Source organism: Plectropomus leopardus, chromosome 3 (assembly GCF_008729295.1).
Source record: "Plectropomus leopardus isolate mb chromosome 3, YSFRI_Pleo_2.0, whole genome shotgun sequence".
NCBI lineage: Eukaryota > Metazoa > Chordata > Actinopteri > Perciformes > Serranidae > Plectropomus > Plectropomus leopardus.
Window position 1 is genome coordinate 13,459,738 of NC_056465.1, and position 20,434 is coordinate 13,480,171.

Sequence of the window (20,434 nt, forward strand, 5' to 3'; positions counted from 1 at the left end):
AAATTATACCAGGAGGAAAATAATGTCTATATCTATATCACCCACTCCTACTCTTTATGGTCTTGTAAAAAATAAAACTACGAGTAAGAAAGTAAAATTTTACTGGTTATCACTCACACCTAGCTGTTTTATTTGTCTGAATGAATGTATAAAAGGGAGTGTGTAGCGCTGATGTTAGTTATGCCTGACATGGCAGTTGCGTAACAGCTAAGAGCTCTCCCACAGCCTGTATCAGTAAGTCCAACTGGATTGGTTGGCAGCAGAGTCTGCGTATAAACAAGCTGCACTGTGCACGTGAAAATGACCCCGCCAGTGCCAATTTCAACTTTGACCTTAGCACAGACAGATAGAGAGAAGCCACAACTGCACAGTGAGCCTGGGGGAAGAACAACAATGTTAAAGAAATAGGTGAGAGGGAGGGGGAGAGAGAGAGAGGATATCTGCTATGACAGCCAAGCAGGGCTTAGCTGGCAGCCTTAAAAAGACAATAAGTGTGTGCTCAGAAAACCTTTTTCATTGTGTTGCTATCACAGACAAAAAAACAACACTGGTAACAACCGTCAACACGGATGTATTCTAACAACAGACACAAAGACGGGCACAGAGAGACCCAAAGAGACAGAAACACAGAGTGACAAAGACACAGGGATGAGGGTTACCTTCAGTTTTCTGTTCTCCAAAGGCTGTTTCCAAAGGAGGCCCAAATAAGGCTGTGGTGTCTTCAGAGACTGGTGTTTGTTGACTGCTGGAACAAACAAAAGGACAATGTGAGACTTGTGTGACTCAACAGTTATAGAAGGTCATTTTAGGAAAAAGCCACACTGTACATATATACTAAATTTAGCTTCAGTCATCATATCATGGTACAAGTAAAATACATTTTAACACACTTATCCCACTTATTATGTGGATAAACATTACTTTATCTTAATACCAATGCCTAGATTTTAAGAAATAAATGGGAATGTACCAAAAACACCGTACTACTCTGAAAATGTGGCTGAACATACAGTTGTTGGGTTTTTTTGTTTTGTTTTGGGCTTTTTGGGCTGAGGGCAATGGGTAATCCAAAAAAATAAATAAATATCTTCAGATGTATCACAAATACAACTGATTTTCAGTAATTTTTCAGATATGTAACTATGAAGATTGTGCTGTAACTCGCATACGATGGACTCTAGAGGTAGAATATGTAGTGATAAAGAGAGCGAGGTCAAAAACTACTAATGCAGGACACTGAAAGGTTGTTTAACTAATGACTGATGTCAAAGTGAAGTAATAACAAATAATCAAGTTGCACAAAACTGCACTTGCATATCATTTTTGCATAACAAATACAGATATATGGGCTCTAAAATAGCATTCTCACAAACCACAAAAAAGATATATAGAGGAATAACTATGAATGCAACTATAAACAGAAGCATTCATGCTAGAAGAACATGTGTTTATGTTCCCAGAGCACACAAAGTGTTGTTGAGTCGATAAACACCGTGACAGCTCTGCAGATTCACTGAAGCCTCAAGTGGCCCTCCAGCAGAATAAACATAATGTTTGTTTCAAACTTCTTATGTTTTAGTGGGATGACAAAGGTTGGACAAAATCTAAACAAAATTTTGTTGTGTTTATCAGCCATAATGTTAGACGCACGACTTACCATGTTGGTTATATCAGCAGTACTACCCAAAGAAGCTCCCCTCTCTCCATGATATCAAGGCTTTTTCAAATATTTATCGCTGGTATAAACATTTCAGTTAATACTACAGTAACTCCAAATCCCAGATAGGGTCCCTCCTCAATGAAACCAGGCAAGACAGCTGCACCAGATGTTAGAAAGCCTTAAGTCATATGTAGGTTTTTAATGAGTCAACAAATTAGGTGAAAAGCATTTGATTGGAAATTCCAGTTTGCACCTAACTAATAGGTGCATAAATTTAATGGTCTACTGATTGATGTGATTTAAATCCCCAGTTCATCAGACCATGACAGAATAAATTATGGTTGGATACACTGACCAAACTCCCAAAAAGTCCTAATGATGCTTGCTGCTGACATTTGAAAGCTCCACACTGGTAATTACTGGTAATTACTTCAAAATATGACACTTCTGACTTCCAAGATGAAAACTATCGTGCAGTTCCTGATTAAAATTGAGCTACATGTAACATTTTGCCACCGATAAATTATTAAATGTTAAGTCATCACTGTAATGTCATTACTGTAACCTGCCTTGAACATCACCACTGCCATCACCTCCATTCTTTTGTGCACAGCATTTGCACCATGTGACAAAAGGATGCAGGACTAAACAGACCTACGGCACTGCTTTACAACACATTTTTAATGATACAAAGCAATAAAGCGAGCCAGTGTCTCAGCACAAATAAAACCAGATACTGTTACTCAAAACTGTGTGCAGTACAACAAGAGAAATTTCCTTTTTTTTTTTTTTTTTTTTACATGTGTGTATCCCAGTGTAAATATATACAGATTACAGATTATGCAGCACCATGCCCTTTACAGACAAAAGGATCAGCAGTGACACATACAGTACGATACACACAGCACTTTTACATCGAGTGGCAATGGCTTGTCCTTTGCCAGTGTGTTGCATACCTGGGGGGTTGTGGAGCTGGAGCTGGTGTGGGGGCCACAGTGGGTAAAGTAGTCACGACACGTCTCGGTCTGGCAATCTCCTCGCCTGGAGCCATCATTAAATCAGTTTAGCACATGCAACTCTTACACCACATTCTCTGTAATTCACATAATTAAAAATGAACCTGGCTGAAGGTGCTACAAGACTGATACTTACTGGAAGTGTTCCTTTTCAAACCCTGTAACAAGGCAGAAATTAGATTAAAATCAGCATCTAACATTACAGCTCGCTTTATGTACAACAATTACAAATACAGTGAAAACTTATTTAAAAATTAAACCTGTTTGTGCAGTAAGGTCAGAGTAAGACATTAAGCCACAGGTTGACTTAATCTGACGAGACCAGTGGAAGTATCTCCCCAGCTAAAAGCTATACACCAGTAGGGCATTACTAATACACAACCACTGCGGTACAGGAAAGGTTGCACTACAGGAAGACGTTTGCCTTTATTAGACAGCAGACAGAAGAGACATGAGAGGACATGAGGGGAGAGATTGGTAATGGGATGCAACAAAGGTCAGCTGCTGGAGGTAAACCAGGGACACTGCAGCCTGAAGTCAGTGCCCAAACTGTTAGGCCACCAGCCATAACATTTCTTATTTCTATGTCCAGGTGCATTTTATTGGCAGCAATATAGTCTTTCTTTTGTAATGATCAACTACAGTTCCTGTTAATACTCACTTTGATGGCACTGTAAATGACATTTCTTATAGTTTATAAGTGATTCATCGAACAGCTCAAATTTTGTGAAATATGTAGCAAGAGTTTTTATAAATTGATTCCGCAGCTACTGTATATCAATCAAACAGCAAACATATAGGGATACAGTTTAAATTAAGGGAAGTATGATACTCCAATAAATAAATCAAAGCCCAGGAAAAAAAAATTGGAAAGGTTTCAAAACATGCTCTTCAAGTCTTAAGAAGCCACTCCTGGTACTACAGAGAGTGTCGGGCTGATAAAGTTGGAGCCTATGAAAGTTGAAAGAGAAATGAGTTCTGTTGTTGGAGAGGCAACAGCACAAGAATATTGCCTCTGCTGCTGTGATCTTAACCACCATGTGTATTTGTGAGTTCGAGGATATGTATGAATTCACCACATGAGGGACACAAGAGGCCAAAAAAGGCAAAGGGCAGAGAGAGAGAGGGAGGAGAGACAGGAGCAAATGAGATGAGAAGACACGACGATGGGGAGTGACTGAAGTAAGACATCAAAGGGTCCAGCTGTCAAAAGTGCAAATTTTCTCCCACTACAGAGACCAAGCATGAAGCCATTCAAGATGAAAAACAAGCACACCAGTGATCTTGAAAATCTGGGAATAAATATATTATTTATATGTTTAAATATTTAAGTCAAAACAAATTAGGTAACAGTTTTGACCCGTCGCCTCAGCCACTGAACCCACTGACGCATTTTCTTCCTCATTCAACTGACACCCAGGACAAGGTGAGGAGCAAAAGGGCACAAGACCCCTGTGACATATTTGAGCCTGACCCCATGGGGACGGAAGAGAAGGACACTTACCGGACTACGTCTCTGTGACCAGCAAAAAGGAAGAGAGAAGAGACACCTGGTCAGAGAGTGACAAATCAGTAAAGCAGACATCATACATGAGGAGAAGAATTTTGGCCTGATCAGTCAGATTTGGGGAGCAGGACGATGAAATGTCCATAAAGAGGGCGTTGCTCTCTCATCTCTCTTTGATTTTGTGAGCTGAACTTTTGTGGCGTAACGTTTTCCTGAGCATAAATGCTGACAGTTCAGTTTTAGCTGAGTTATTAGGCAAGTGGGTGTCAGGAAACATCTGAGGATGACTTCCTCAAACTAATCTGTGTGTTTGTATTCATACCTACATCCCCTTCTTCTGTTAATGGTGAGAAGTGTGGCAATTCAAATCAGGTTTACAAATCTCTTATGTAATTGTAAACTTGCTGTGACTGGACATCATCCAAAATGTCTTATAGAGCCGCATCAATCAACTCCCTCTTCCCCTCCACTTGTTTTTATCTTTATCTTTTCACCTTTTATTTGATATCTTATGTTAAAAGATGTCATTTTTTGCCATCTAGTCCCTTAAAGTTTCTTTTCATTTTCCTTTCAAGTCTCCCATCTGCCCCCTTGGTCTCTTTCATCTCTGCTAAGATCCCTCCATCTGCCTGCCTCCCCTCCGTCTCGCATCAACCCTCTCTCTCCTGCATCCCTCACTCTTGTGCTTGTTCCAGTTGTGCAGTGAGCCATGAGTGATTAAAGTGATGCAACAAGGGGGTGGGACGTGCTGGTGGAAGGGATTCATTTCATTGGGTAAATTGGTGCAGTACGCAGCTCAAACACTGTATGTCATAACCAATCATCATCGTCCTGCTCTATGTAAACAGGAAGAATAACAGGAAGTGTTCAGAGTCGCACACCGTGACCTTTCAGCTTCTGTCAGGGACTATCATTGCTCTTTAAAACACACATAGTTGTGTACAGATGATGCTGATGTTAAAAATCGGTCCGCTCCAAACAAAAATGTGATTTATTTGAAATCAAAAAATGTAAAAGTATCAGAAGAACTGCTTTCTCTGTTTCACTTTTTTTAAATTGAACAGTGGACCTTTGCCTCTGGTGCTAGAGAAATGAAACATTTTGTAACTGAGGCATGTCATATCTGAACAGAGAGCTGAGCTGGGCTGTAAAGTGACTGACTTCGCCTCAGGGGACTCTGCGTAGTCTACTACATGAAATGTGAAGAATTCAACAGAAAAATGAGATTGTAGCCTGCCAAATTGAGTCTTTCTGTTTGAAATGCTAGTTAAAAATGGGATAATTGAGGATTAATATGGGACGCTAGACCTATTCTTTTAGTTTCTAATATCTGAACACCCTCCCTGACCTTTTCTTTGCCTCCTCTACTGCTTGCAGTCATGTCATTTTGACCAAGAGCTGGGAGCTCAAGACTCCAGAACCAATTAAAATCAGATTTAAGACGTCTTACTCAGCGGAAAATAACTTAAAAGACAGCCCTCTTGTACACCAAGTACCAAGGAAAACAAATCAACACGTGCCATGAAAATACTGAGCAGTCACACACATGCACATACAGTAATCTGCCTATATACACCACAATGAAACACACTCACACGAAAGAGGAATCACATCACAATGGACATTTGCCCTATAAATGCTGGACTTTCAACACCAATAGCAGCTACACACTAGAATGATATGTTGCTTTATTCATGGGTGTATTTCTAGCAACACAGATTTTATGAGCAAACAGAAAAGAGCAAACAAGAAAAAAAAAAGATATATGACACAGGTGCACGCAAAGCAAAGGCTTACCGGACTTCTCTACAGAGGTTAGCATCATTAGAGGCAGCAAAACAACAAGAGATAGGAGAGAAATGAAAAGAAGAGAGGAGGTGGGATAGTTAGCAGACTAGTGGGGAAAGTATATCAATGCTGGCAAAGCAAAACATAAGTGTACAAAGTAGGCAGCCATTTAAATCAGCTGCAATCATTAACACAGACTGATAAAGCAGCATAGTACTATGGCTCCCTTCAGCCCTCCACCTACACATTACCCACTACTCCTCCTAACATGATGTGAACACCAAATACTGGCGAAGGCCTTATGTAAAATAAGCTCTTAAAATCTTGTCCCTCTCATAAACTTGTGTACATATGCATAATTCATGCAGAATATGCCAAATATTACAGCAGAAATTAAGCTCATGCTAAATACGACACTCTGTATCTTGGAATGTATAATACTCAATATGTGTTTCAGGGTTTTTTTTAAAAAAGCTGGAGTAAGAGCTTGTCAAGGTTTTGTAAATGAAATGTCAAATTTACATGTAGAAATCCAAGAGCAAGGGCATTACAGTGTAGAGCCTTGGTTATTAGTTGAGGGAATCTTGGTGATATTCAAATGGCTGGGGGCTCTTGTCGAGCATGTGTCTTGTTTTTGAAAATTAGAGCTGAGGCATACATTTTTTAGTCTGGGAATAAAGTTTTACTGGATCAATTTAAGGAAAAGCAGAACTAGAAAAAAGTGGAAAGAAGTAGTGTTTGCTTTTGGAGGCCTGTTAACACTTGGCCCCTCTTCCTCTTTTCATCAGACCATTTTATTGTCAGTCCATAGCCAAGGTTACCCAGAGTTGCCAGGGACTGGGAGTGACTGTGTGACTCATGTAATTTATGTGTGAGGGAAAAGCTGTGCCCAGGCAAACGTGATGCTAATTTGAACTGGCGGAGGGGAAGGCGGCACTTTTATTATTACAACTACAGGCTTTTTATTTTAGTTAACATTCAGGTGACTTGACTGCATTAGATTAATTTTTATGGGTGCATTCCCAATCACCTACGTTTTCTTTCCACTTTTAGTAGGTACTGCTTCTACTGTTGCGTGTAGTATGCACACTATCGAGACATACTACTTCCTCATAAATTTGTGCCCTGAACTTTGACCTTCTATTTTATATATCAGTTACGTTGGAAATAAATAAAAACACCATGTACGATTGGAAATAGGCTGTGCATTTCTCTGTCATTATTATTGAACCGTTATGTCCTCCTGTCAAGTTGTCATTTGTTTGCAGCTCAGTTGATCTGAGGTATCTTCCGTTGGGGATTGTTGGTCAGAAAGCCAGAAAAGCTTGCTGGCTCACATTCTGCTAAAAGTTATACTGGATGCAGTCAAACATACTGGTATTTTAGGCATACTGCACTTGGCATACTTTGTATTGGGACATACTCAATATTTTTCTGGCCCACTAAATGGTATGGGAGTATGGGTAGAGTACGTATTGTAAGGGGAATTATTTCAGATAACTTTTCCCAGTCTAGGAAAAAACATCCTCACACCTGGATGTCCTAAAAGTCCTTCTATTGTCTAACCAATGGTCTTCAAATCTTGGAAAAACACTGCTCACCTGGTATTTGGACTTAGACTGAAGTGCTGGAGCTGAATTGTTATTAGCCATTATCAAGGTTATGCCTTGAAGATGATCTCTGACCGAAAGCTTGCATAGTAAACATGATTTCTGCATGGATTTGAGTGTGCCAACCAATAGTCCAAAAATAAAATATATCCAATTTACAATGGTCAATAAGAAAAAGCAGCAAATTCTCAAATATAAGAATCTAGAATCAGCAACCGTTAAATAGCTAGTATATCTTTCCCAAATAAATGAGTTCAATGAAACAATACCAAAATTCTTGTCCATTCATTTTCTGTAGAGCGACTAATCACTTCAGCGTTGGTTGTAAAGCAAATTGTGTTAAAAACGACTGTGTCTTATCATTGTTAGCATGGAGAGACCTTCACACCTGATCAGGTTTACAGAGTCAGTAGGTAAACACACAGGGAGGCTGGATTAAATTATTGAGTCCAGAAGCTCATATAACCACAAGCAATCTCACTGTACGGGAGACTGACACACCAGTTCATTGTGCCTCACTTTCCTACCTGAATTATTCAAAGCAGACACCCAAGCTAACTGGCCTAACTGAAGAAGAAAGGAATTTTTGGTACGCAAGGGAGGCCGAAGCCTGTTTTGGAGTCCCACTGTTGATTATAGGCTATGTGAAGGGGATGTGTGCTTGAATTTGGACTCATTAACTAAGCTGCATCACTTCAAATAAAAAGCTTCACACTCTGCTATTCTGCGGTTTCTGTCATGGTGGGACATCTGGCTCGTGTTAAACAACACCAACGGGTGAAAAGTGAGTTTGCTGGCAGCAGTAACCAAATATGATAAGGGTCAAAAATGACCTATGTCGAATTCAACCTATCATATAAATCCACTGATGTCACTTATCACAAGGAAATGAATTATGATTTCAGTAGAAACATCATGTACTGTTGCATACCCGCTCATGAAAACAAACTACTTTTGTACTTTTGTTGGACCTGAGAAAAGAGATGTGGTGACCCATTTAAAGTTCTAATCAATGACTGAAACAAAACAGCGGGATAAAGTAGAATATATATTGAAGAGCAAGTTAGTTCAGTATTTACTAGCACACATAACATGCAGCACCTTAGTAGGATAAACGACACACATCACAGCTACCACGCGCACAAAAAAATTTCACGTTAAGATGAGAAGCAAAAGTGATACACACATGCACATTATGACCATCTCAACATCTCATAAACAGCCGTTCATTAATGAGAGCCAGCAGTGAGAGGGCGGAGACGTCAGAGCCACTCACCATTGGAGATGGGGACAGGGCTATGTTGCCTATGGAGGCCTTGAGCTCGTCGACTGAGGGCACTGCCACCACACGATCGGCTGGCAGAGGCTTGATCTTGATTTTGAATTTTTTCCTGTGGTCTTCCTCTCCTTCCGACTCATCAGAGGAAAAGAAGTGCTGCTTCTTGTTGGTGGGTAGTATTGCAGTGTCAAGGAACAGCAAAGTTACCTTTCTCCGACCATCATTTTGAAAATCGACTCACGATTTTTTAAAGGGCCATTATGTGATTGTGTAAGTGGTAATAAATTTAGGAACTACACCCATGGTGAAACTAGCCTTTGTCTTGCCTTAAAATTAAAAACAATTTCTTTAAAAATGCTTTTAACAATTATGAATCCTTTTTTTGGTTTCTACTTTTAAATCATTTCGCTAGTTTCTAATTAATATAATCTATAGTTGTGATTCAAACCATTTAATTTTGTAGTGTTCAATTATGGTTTTATTGCTTTAGAAACAAAAATGATCTCTGTGCAAGGCTGATAAAGTAGAGTACGGAGTGAAACCTAAAGGTTATTGGGAAATGAACAGACAGGTAGAGCAGTTCTAACCAAGACCTAAAACAAATATTGACTTAAATTTGGTGTATGCTTACCCACAAGATGGGGATGTATGTCCCTCTAAATCACATCAAATTCTAAACCTTCTGAGGAGGTAATTGCAAAGTGATGATAACAGTATCACCTTTGTAACAAACAGAGCATCCCCTCTGCTCAATATGAGATAATTGTCTGGGGAAACAGTCTATTGATTAGAGTGATATTTTCATGCTTCACAAAGACTTTATGAGGCTTTTCTCAAACACCTCTCTGAAACCTCCTGCTCATGTCTGGTGCATCAATGACTCATTCTTCTGTCGCTGCGTTATGTGCTGCGCCTTATTAGTTTTATTTAGATCTTTGTTAATTGGATATTTTTACACTTTGATAAGCAGCTGACGCACTTTGTCATCACTGCACGTCAAGCAGCATTTTTTTGTGTGTGCATGGATTTCACTTAAAACATGAGGATATTTGCTCACATAGATTTGTTTTTCCGCTGATTTGGCAGCCTCAGCAGACGACACAAACTGATCGCCAATCACTGAGCACCATTTAACAAACCCTGTACTAACAATGGAAGCAATCCATCTTTGGTGAGCCAAAGTAACTTGGCATAGAAAAATAAGACATATTAATGCTATCAGATGAAAAAAATCAAGCAGTGCAGAGAGGATATCTCCTTCTTCGGACTCCTCATCAGGTCTGATGCTGTAGCCCTCATCATCAACCTCAGGAGAGTTCTGAAACACAAACAGGAACAGTAAAAATCTCTTTAAAGGTGTGTGTGCAGTGACATTAGTTGTCTGTCAATAAAATGCTAATGAACAAAACAACATCCCTTCAAAGAGTACTGTAAGTTAATTAAGCTACAATTTAAGCTCCAATTGACATATACAGACGATAAATTCTACTGAGACTTCCAGCACTAACAAACGCTGGGTTCCCTGCCTAATGAAACATGCCCAAATGTATATTGACAAAAATCATAATCTGAATCTAAAATGTAAGCAGTATAATGTTGCAAGTGATAAAAGTTATACCCATTGACTTGATTTACTATCTGTAAACCACTGTAACATGCGTAGTTCACAAATTTGTCAATAGCACATTGATTTTACAATAACACAGATCAATACTATAAGCTCATTCGGTGCAGATGAAAACAAAGCGGCAGTGAGTTTGTGGCAACCAAGTCAAAATACAGTTTAAAATCAGCACGAAATAATAATCCTATTACTTACATATCTGTCCCAGTCGATATCACCGTAGAAGCCATTAGGGGCCCCGTTGGTCTTCCTCTGAGACTGAGAAGAAAGAGACAGTTTGATTTAAATCCCACCAGACAGTGAAGGTACAGTATATTCTGCACTACTGTGCTACCACTGCATGTGTTTCTACTGTTCAGTGAAACTATGGTGCAGCTAATTCTGCCCAATAAACCGTGTACTCTGGAGGTCATGTCATGTTTGACTGTCTCAGTTTCCTATTTTCCCTTTTACAAGGCTGTAATTTATTCTCTGTTTTCTCTGCTTGGTCACTAATGATCTGGTAATGATAATGATATTTGTTATTATCCAACATGCTGCAAATTGTCCAACAGCACTGGATAATATTTCAAGATTCGGGTTTCTCCGAGCTACCCCAAAGGACTCTGGGGAATATCCCGTTGCCCTTTTGGTTTATTTTTTATTTCCCCTCAGAGAGCATGCTAATGAAACGATAGCTGAAACAGCAACACTGGTGGCTGACTAAGTAGATGAACGTACTGCGATGTCTATAACCGTTCTAACCTCTAAGCTCTAGACTAACTATTCTAGATATTAATCTACTCCAAAGGACTAGAGACTAGAATTCAGTACCGATTCAACCTCTTGGGGTTCCTGGCAAGTAAAAAGAACAGAAAATAAATAATGTACTTCACAATCACCAGACTTGATTTTCTCCTTTAATTCACACATAGAGTGAATTGTAATTTACAAATGAATCAATTGGCTGATTTATATTAAATATTTTCTGTTACTTACACCACCGTCTCTGTCTGGGGACCCCCTGTGAGAATATACAGACGCAGAGAGAAGAAAGGAGAGCATAAAAGTCACTTAATATGTGAGCTCTTCATTTTAAAATCAAGTGCTTTTGCTAATTAGTCTAGTCGAAATATTTAAAAAGGGGGTATTCAAGGAAAACCTTTTCACGGCACCATATCCAAACACTTATTCACTCACACATCACGTTCTCACTGATATCACAGCACACAATCCTTTTACAGGAAGTCTAAGTGTCTCATGCACAGTTACAAACTAGCTGGAAAACCACTATGCTTACAAAGATTCTACAAGTCAACCATGTACTTGAAGTGATTTAACTGGTGGTCCATTATGTCTCATTTTGATCCCGTTGTATTTTTATAAGTTCAGACAGCATCAATTAAGGGATATTATAGATTAAGAATGGTCATTATTTTGTAGATCCATAATAACATGTCATACAGGATTCATACTTGGATTTTAATAGATCCATTAATACAAACAACACAGAATACACCACTGTAGCACATAACTGATTGGTAGACTCTTAAACTTTGCATGGTCAAGGGAAGCAGCTTGCACACACTGATTTGACGAAACCTGCACTTAATACTAATCCTGTAAATCTAGGCTAATCCTTTTATTCTGCTTTAATGTATATGCAAGACCTGCTGCTATACATTTTTTCCTTCTTAAAATAACTCAAATTCAGAGGTTTCAGCCAACTTTCTGCACCACTGTACTTTAAACAGTGGAGCAACTGATGTGCTCTATGTTCACGCAGTAAACTACGAGGGAGGTAAGGACTTACGTGGAGTCATTGTCCTTCTCTTTCTTCCGTATCCCGAAGGCCTTCCTGGTACGTTTTTTCAATCCTGAGAAGAAAATACAGGAAAAAAATGGCAAATTATTGCATGAAGAGACACCAAAGACATGACAAAAAGATGGTGTCTGTGGGTGGGTTAAAGGGTAGGGTCAGCTATGCTGCATCTATCATCCAAGAGATTAACGGTGACATTTTTTATGCATTATTGAGTGACTGGCTGCGTCACTGTTAAAAGCAAACACTGTTGTTCCGAACTAAAAATGTGTTCATGGTCATCGCAGATGGACGGACAGCCTTGCAATCCTCAAGGCATTTTTTGTGGAATGGAAAAATCATTAGCACTGAGAAAATCAATGCGCCAAGAATTTAACAAGAATATCTTAGAGAGCTGTGGGCACAGAGGAACCTGCTGTTTGGTCACACCGCTGATCATATACAAAATCTCAACCCATAAAGCTAGAGAAAGCAGGGGACATCCCTTATGTGCTGACTCAGCTGATGAATTCAACAACACTCACTGTCCCTTCACATCAACTATAAATATGACAGTGTGGCTTTGACCAAGGCAACAGATCAACAGCTGCTCTAATGGAGCTGTTCACTGACTGCATTGTTGAAGCAACATGTGAGAAAGTGTGCTCTACCCTTAAGAAAAGATGCAGTAGCTTTTGGGAAAAGAAATGTCCTAAATGCAATGTCTGGATCTTGAGACAGACACTACATTTTCTGCTGTAGAGAACGTGGACAGTATGCACAACTAACCCTAGTTAATGTAAGAACAAAAGCAGCATCCAAAGAAAAAGGAGACATGGAATATCGCAACCTCCCATTTCAGCCGTATTTTGACTTTAACTTTCTTCAGTCAACAAACTGAAAATGCAGTTTTCACCAAATATTTGCAGATATGATTTGTGCTCTGTAGTTTTTCCACATCTTTTACAGCAACAAGTTAAGCCTTGTTACACTGTCAGGACTGAATCAGCATCAAAAGTTTACAGCAAAAGATTTACACAAAACCAACCCAAATACCTTTGTACTGAGCAAGAGGGATTACTCTATAGTACTGTTTTGATATGATTCATTTCTCCTAAATAGCTCCATGTTCAAATATCCAATCATGCCCTCTTCCATTGGAGGAAGTTGAATAACAGTCCATTTCTAGTGTACCTCGGCTTTAACACAAATTAAGTAAGACTGTTTTCATCAATTATGCTCTACAATTATGCCAAACCAACAGATCTCAAATACTCCTGGCTCATTCTTACCCCATATGAAAGCCCAGTTGTCCCCCTCCATTTCCTTTCAGGTAATTCCTTCACTCTCATTCTTCCTCGTCCTTTTTTGGCTGTGAACTCATCACATCATCTCATGACCAGCCTATTTCTTCCTCACACCACAAGCAGGTGCACACTGAGCCTCTGAGTAGGAACCTGATGCTACCTATCACTAACCCACCGCACGCACGCGCACGCGTACACAAGGTATCATGATCCTGTTCTTGATCCGAGTCTGTCTGGTACTCAAATTCAATACCAGTGACTTCACTGATGCACAAAAGACAAAAGTCATCATTTCATACATTTCATGCATTTCCTTTACTACACTGATCTTTGCATCAGCATGGCTTCAGCCAAATTAAGAAATCAATCAAAAAAGGCCTGCTGGCCATCAAGAGTCTCACCCAGAAATACCCTCTCATTGATCCTGCTAATGTATATCACCTTGCATCCTTTAAATGGACATACAGCTCAAATAAATGTACCACTCCAAAAGGAAAAGTACTCACAAATACCGATTGACAGCACATTCACAAATACAAAGGCTTATCCCTAAATACACAAAGGTAGGAACACATGTGCCTGCAGATATTTTGAGAGCATATGCAAGGACATGCACCTCAGGAAACAGAGCTGGATGAATATTTATGGACACTATAGGTGATCCGGTGTTAGGAACCAGCACTGGTCTGTAAAGGCTACCAAAGCCATTTCTCAGAGAAGAAGGGAAAAAAGATAAAAATATGTATATGAAAAAAGGTGCCCAAGAAGTTGGTTTTTGTGAAAATAGCAAAATGATGAACACGTGCATTTCACATTTATTCATGATCAGAAACATACATTTCAGTTTGCAAATTGTCCAAGGTTTAAGGAATGTTTGCAGAGATGTGTCACAAATTAGACATTTTAAAATATTCATATGCCTTGCTCAACCATCACCTTAAACAAAGAACTGTTGGTGTGAGTGCCTGTGATATGTATGTGTTGTTTGGTCACGCTGTTGTATTTTACAGATACATAGATAATTTGCACACATGAAGACACCTACTCAGATCCAGTTTTATACCCATAAGTAGTGCGGGTTTTATTTCTGTGATTCCAGACTTAAGACTTCTTTTTTTGCCCTGTGACTAGACAGTTTCTCTCTTACTGATCTTGGTGAGGCATCTGTTGAGGTCTCAGTATGATGACGCAGCGTGCCCTCTCACCCTAAAGCTTAACAGAAGGAGGGAGCTTTAATTGTTCCTCCAACAGCTGTTCAGCAAAGCCAGTGAAGTTGTAACATTTTAGTTACAACTTCTATAGTTTCTTTTTGACTTTGCAGAGTCCATTCTCTCAACTGCTGCTTCAAATCTTATTCATTTTAATTCATTTTGTGCCATTCAGAAGCAAAATCTTTTCTCTATCGTGGCCCAGTTAAGTGCTACCTGTTGATTCAATGTCAACATCTGGATGTATAAAATTATCCTGCATGACATTGCCAGCTGGGGAGGTCTGGTTTTTCTTCATTTTCTTAAAGCAACTTGCACCACGGCAGCATCTTCTTCTTTACTTTAGGACCAAAAATATCAATGTGAACACATTTTTAAGATTCCGAGTGCTGTCTGTTTTTAAGTTGCGCTTCCATTTCAGCAGGCTGTATTTAATCCAATTTGTCAGAGGCACATTTCCTTCCACTAACATCTTGTCACAGGCTTAAGTTGATGTCTTTGGTAAATATCTCTATATGTCTTGCCCCTCTATTGGCCTCTCGTCTTTTTTTCTTTCCTCAGGTCTGTTTCCCTTTCCTGCAAATCCAACATTGCCCCCAAGCTAGAGCTGACAGGTTTACAGCTGAGCTTATGAAAGAGTAGTTTGTTCGCACATGACATTGTGCAACTGGCAGCTGTACCCTGGCTACAGAAAGTCTGCATTCTGCATTAAATGAAATTAAAATCTGCAATATTGTTTTATTTTATTTTATTCTTTATTGTCTGTATTGTTTGTTTCCGTTATTTTTTTAATCATTTATTTTTTTCCCTTTCATTTTATTGGCTTAAAAAAATTGTTTTGGGAAAACAAAACAACAACCCAGAAATAACAGCTGACGGATCTCCAAAAATTATGGCAAAAAAAAAACAAAACACAGGCATAAGAGCAGCATAAAGATGACCGACAGCCTGCCAATCTGCCTAATACCATATCTGTTGGTGCACTTTCAAAAAGTGCAAGTCTGCTTTTTCTTTTGGCTATAGAGTTGGTAATAACTTACACAATGATATGATGATGTCCTCATAAATAACCAGATGAATCTAATCTAATTCCTCAGACCATTCCAAGACTTTACATTTCAATTTCTGTGCATACAAGCAATTCAATCACACACAATGACTACAAAAGATACTTTCAAACTGTAGCCACAAATGACTCAAATAACCACCATATTTAAAAAAAAAACCAAACAAAAAAACAATGCAATAAATGACTATCCAATGTGTTGAGTGCAGCAGGACCTAAATCTGACTGGATGACGTTGATGTGAAAGAATACATGAATGCGTATGGCAGGGGTTAATTAACGGAGAAGGAAATAACAGAGCGTGCGGTACACACTGTTTAATGGCTTAATGGCTTCCGTTCAGAGGGATGCTAGCACAAGTGCTAACGTAATTAGCGGTCTCTTCTCAAGACACAGTAATGTAATTCTAGGAAAAGGCAAAGGACATGAAGCCAAACAGGACAGGACACTGCCAACCCCCTCCAAAAAAACACTACATGACAACTGAGGAGTGACAGTACATTGACCAGAGCTAGACATTGAAACATTCTGCTCCACAAAAACACAAAGACTTTCAAAGACTTAATAGTAAATATTAATGACTATTTTTAAAATAAAACTATTTTTAAAATAAAAATTATCTGGACTCCGAAGAAACATTTAGAATCTATGAATCATTTTAAAGGAGTGTAAACTTTACAAAGGGTTCAAGGAAGTGAAACAGGAGGAAAGTCACAACAGCAGGAACACCACCCAGAGCAGCAGAGAGTGTGTTATTATTATAACTGTGAGGTCCACCCTTTAACCTACAGGAAGTGGTTGGCGCTAACACTGCCTTTAATAACAAGGACCATCTTGAAACACAGCAATTACACTTTTCTCCCTTTTTAAAACAAGTCCATGTGCAGATCAGCTCATTCATTCATCTGTTCCAAAGCTATCCAGAAAATACTCATCAAATGTTATTACATTTAGACCATAACATGTTGCACTTTATGTCAGAAAATCAAATAAGACCTATAGTGTTTCTATATATTGTAGCACATCAATCTGTGTTTGGTGGTTAATTGTTTCCTTAAAGATAGACTGATAAATAAAGCGGAAGTTATGTATTTTAGTGAAATCTCTGAAAAAGCACAATAAAAATCCATCACTGCATACACATTTATAAATTTGGTTTTGGCAGTAAACTGCTCTCAGCTCTCATCAATTTAAACTTCCTGCAGCACCTGTCCAATGAATCATGCTGATTTCCTATTGCAGGACCATACGTAAGCATTGCTTTAAATCCATCTAGTTTTAAACTAAGAGTTGTAATTCAGGCTGTGCACTATACCCTGCAGGCAACTATTGTGTGATTGCAGTTTCATGTGGGCTTGCATTTGTCTACTTCTGCCATAAGTTTCCAATATATTAGCCAAAGCTACATTGGCGACAGAGTCTGAGAGCCACACTGGTAGCAAATCTGTGTTTCCTAGAATAGCAAAGGCATGGTGTGCCCCACTCTCCCTATGACTGGCTAGTGCTCGTTGGCTTCGTTCGCTGGGTTGGCTAGGCTTGGGCAAGAGTAGTGCTATTGGTTAGTGCTAGGGTAAGAATGTCAGGATAAACCAATCAGAGGCAGAGTAAGGCAGATTAGGGTGGGTGATGCTATCCTCTGAAACGCATTTTTGCAAACTGCAAGGGACATGATGGACAATACACATATGCACAAAAATGTAAATCACACACCCATTATGGTAAAAATGCAGATATCTATGTCTTTTGGATACTATTTACTACTATATAGATATATGTATTAAATCAACTTCTTAAACTCTCTCTGTTGTGCAATTCAGTGCCTGCATTTTTATATTACTCCTTAAAAGTGTTAAACATTTGCGTGTTTATAATTCTGTGCATGTCAGCGCATGCTCAGGTGGGAGAATGGCATGAGAGACTCAAGTGTATAAGCGGTGTGTTGGGTTGTTTTGGGTTTTGAGTCAATCTGTTGACTAAGCACAAGGAGAAGCATGTGGATCCGCTGACAGGCAGGCAGACAAGGAGACAAGTAATTAGTAGAACAGAACGAAGGCTTGCAGGCCCGTAAACAAGCAGACAATAAAAAACCTGCAGACAGAGAGGCTGTAAGTAACATAGACAAGGAGACAGTGAGCACTGAGAAAGGCAGCCTGAAGAACAGTAGACAAACGGAGAGACAGACAGGCATATTGGAAACAGGAGGTTTAAAAGGCTTTTTTGTAGGAAGTGACTCATCCATCCTCCTGGCCCTGAGAGGCAGGATGAGGAGGCAGGTGAGGAGAGAAAAGCTGCTCAAGACTAGCAGATACACCGACAGTGACCTCACAATGCTGCAATGATGCTGAGGCAGAAAAATATTCTCATATCATGAGGAGACACGTGATGTGCAACTATGTGAATGCAGCCTCCATTTTACTTCATGCACTCTTGGAGCTGAAAACCCAAAGTCTCAACACTGAAGTGTATTGTTTAAGAGAGACAGAGCAGAGGAGACTGGAGATTAACATAATTATTTACTCAGCATGACAACATCCTATTCAGCATCTACTATTCTGCACACTCACAATAAACCTTTAAATATATAGCGACATGTCTTAGGAATTCCTGTATTTAGAGAGTGGTCAATTAATTTCATAGACACAAACGCAGTAACACAAGCAAGGCAGTACACAGAGTCTCCCACTGTTGGTCACAACGTATCTCTACTGGCACAGGAAGGAAGAAAGCCATTAAGTCAGTCTCCCCTCCCTACAGTTTCCCTGATAGTCTCAGGATTTAAGTCACCACTCCTCTAACCTCCCTGCCTCTAACCTAAAGCTAGAAGAAGAATCTGGCAGAGAGGAGAGGAGAGAAACTGTCTGTGGAAATGTGCCCCCTGTCTCATGACCTGGTAGCACAGACAGAGAGTGAGAGGTGGGCACTGCATAAGAAAACCTCCAGAAATGGCCATCGACAGCCATCACCTTCAGCCTCACAGTGTGTTTCAGTCTGTGTCAAGTGTGGCAGAGGAAAGACAAAGAGAGGGTGTCAGTTTGCATTTGTGCCTGTGGATGCTAAAATTAGGCCTTGACTTTACTGTCCAGGTGGCTGCACTGTAAGCTATCAACTGAAACACTTGCAGGAACAATGTAACTGACACACACACACACACATTAGGGATTGGATGGTAGGCATCTCTTTTGTTGCACGAATGCACCCTTTGAGAAAAAAAAAAAAGATGTTTCATCGAGTGACGTCAGCCACCTCTAAGGAAAGTGGGTCAGGGCCAGAAACCATATAGCAGCATGCTGGCAGTGCAGAGATGAACAAAAGATGTTTGTGCCAGAATGGTGATGATGCATCCATCTGTGCCCTTGCTCTGGTTATACTCTCTACCTACCATTTCATTTATTCATGCTTATTTTTACGTCGACAGATAAATAAGCATGGCCATTTAATGCCTGCTTCCCACTTGCTTACAGTGCAGACAATTTGCTGCAACAACTTGCTTTTACTGATATTCTTGTTTTCTTCTGTGAAAAACTAAGATTTGTTTTTGTTGATTTAGTGGGCTATGTCATATTTCAATATTTTCCTCAGTATTACGCGAGTGTGGCCTATAAACAGCACAAGCCTTTACTGCAGCGACTGGAAACATGGCACTTGGCTGCAGCTAATTAGCAACACGATGGCCCCCTTCTTCATGGACGACTACTACAAACTTCTACAGAAGATTGCAGTGCTGTAAACCAAAATTTACTAGTTAGAAATGAATGAACTATGTGGAAATAACACCACTTTACTACTAAGAGAACGCTAACACATGGGTAATTAGAACCAAGAGGACTACCGAGAAACAGGAGGGCTGTGTACTGGGTAATAAATCTACACGTGGGACTCCTCCATGGCACTCTCTTGGTGCAAAACTTAAGAGTAAATTGTTTCCCTGGGAAATGGGAGGATGAATAACAAGCAGAGCCCAGCACCCTAAGATTTGTGACACAACCGCCTGGCCTGCATTACCATCCAGATTCTCATGAGATGTAAACATTGCTTGTGTTCTACATTTCCCATGGTAGTAAACTGAATTATTTGGTTGTTTTGACTGTTGGTTGGGAAAAAAGCCATTTTAGTATGTAAAGTTTGGCTTTGGCTGAGTGTGTTTGCGCATATTTTACTATTTTCAGCGATTAAGCCTTTCTTGTGCAGCGTTTAGACGCCTTAATTTGCAGCACTTGTCTGTCCATCATTGTTCTTCATCTCTTCCACTCACCCTCCCTCACTCTCATCTCTATAAACAGCCAGCACTCATGGTTCCCATCCCCAGGCTCCAAATAGCATCCACCAAGGACCGTGTGGCAAATGACCCTGCTGCTGAGCCAACAAAGTAGCTTTTGACATGGATTTTCACCACAAAGACACAGGGAGAAGATGTATTTTCCACCAGTCAGTCCATTTATTGACACAAGACTTTCATAGATCAGAGAGGCAGATATGGGAACCAAGTGCCCTCTTCGCCTCCAGCTGGTGTTTAAAGCCCTCATGTTCATGTCACACTCTGATACATCAGACTTTTCACATATAGCCATCAAACGAATGGTTATTTCTAA

General features: G+C 39.7%; 1 protein-coding gene across 9 annotated transcripts in view; it reads right to left on the reverse strand.

Moving 5' to 3' along the window:
- The window catches only part of sgip1a (SH3GL interacting endocytic adaptor 1a), a 79,836-nt gene that overhangs the window by 18,354 nt on the left and 41,048 nt on the right, over window positions 1-20,434 (reverse strand). For 6 of the 9 annotated variants that reach the window (XM_042514755.1, XM_042514775.1, XM_042514795.1 and 3 more), the window contains 10 exons: window positions 12,277-12,340; window positions 11,463-11,487; window positions 10,680-10,742; window positions 10,115-10,178; window positions 8,858-9,036; window positions 5,981-5,989; window positions 4,181-4,192; window positions 2,813-2,834; window positions 2,617-2,701; window positions 660-745 (listed from right to left, as the gene is read on the reverse strand). In XM_042514755.1, the coding sequence (XP_042370689.1) occupies window positions 660-745; window positions 2,617-2,701; window positions 2,813-2,834; window positions 4,181-4,192; window positions 5,981-5,989; window positions 8,858-9,036; window positions 10,115-10,178; window positions 10,680-10,742; window positions 11,463-11,487; window positions 12,277-12,340 (609 nt within the window). The remainder of the gene's footprint in view (window positions 1-659; window positions 746-2,616; window positions 2,702-2,812; window positions 2,835-4,180; window positions 4,193-5,980; window positions 5,990-8,857; window positions 9,037-10,114; window positions 10,179-10,679; window positions 10,743-11,462; window positions 11,488-12,276; window positions 12,341-20,434) is intronic. The other 3 variants (XM_042514762.1, XM_042514768.1, XM_042514781.1) reach the window with 3 other exon arrangements.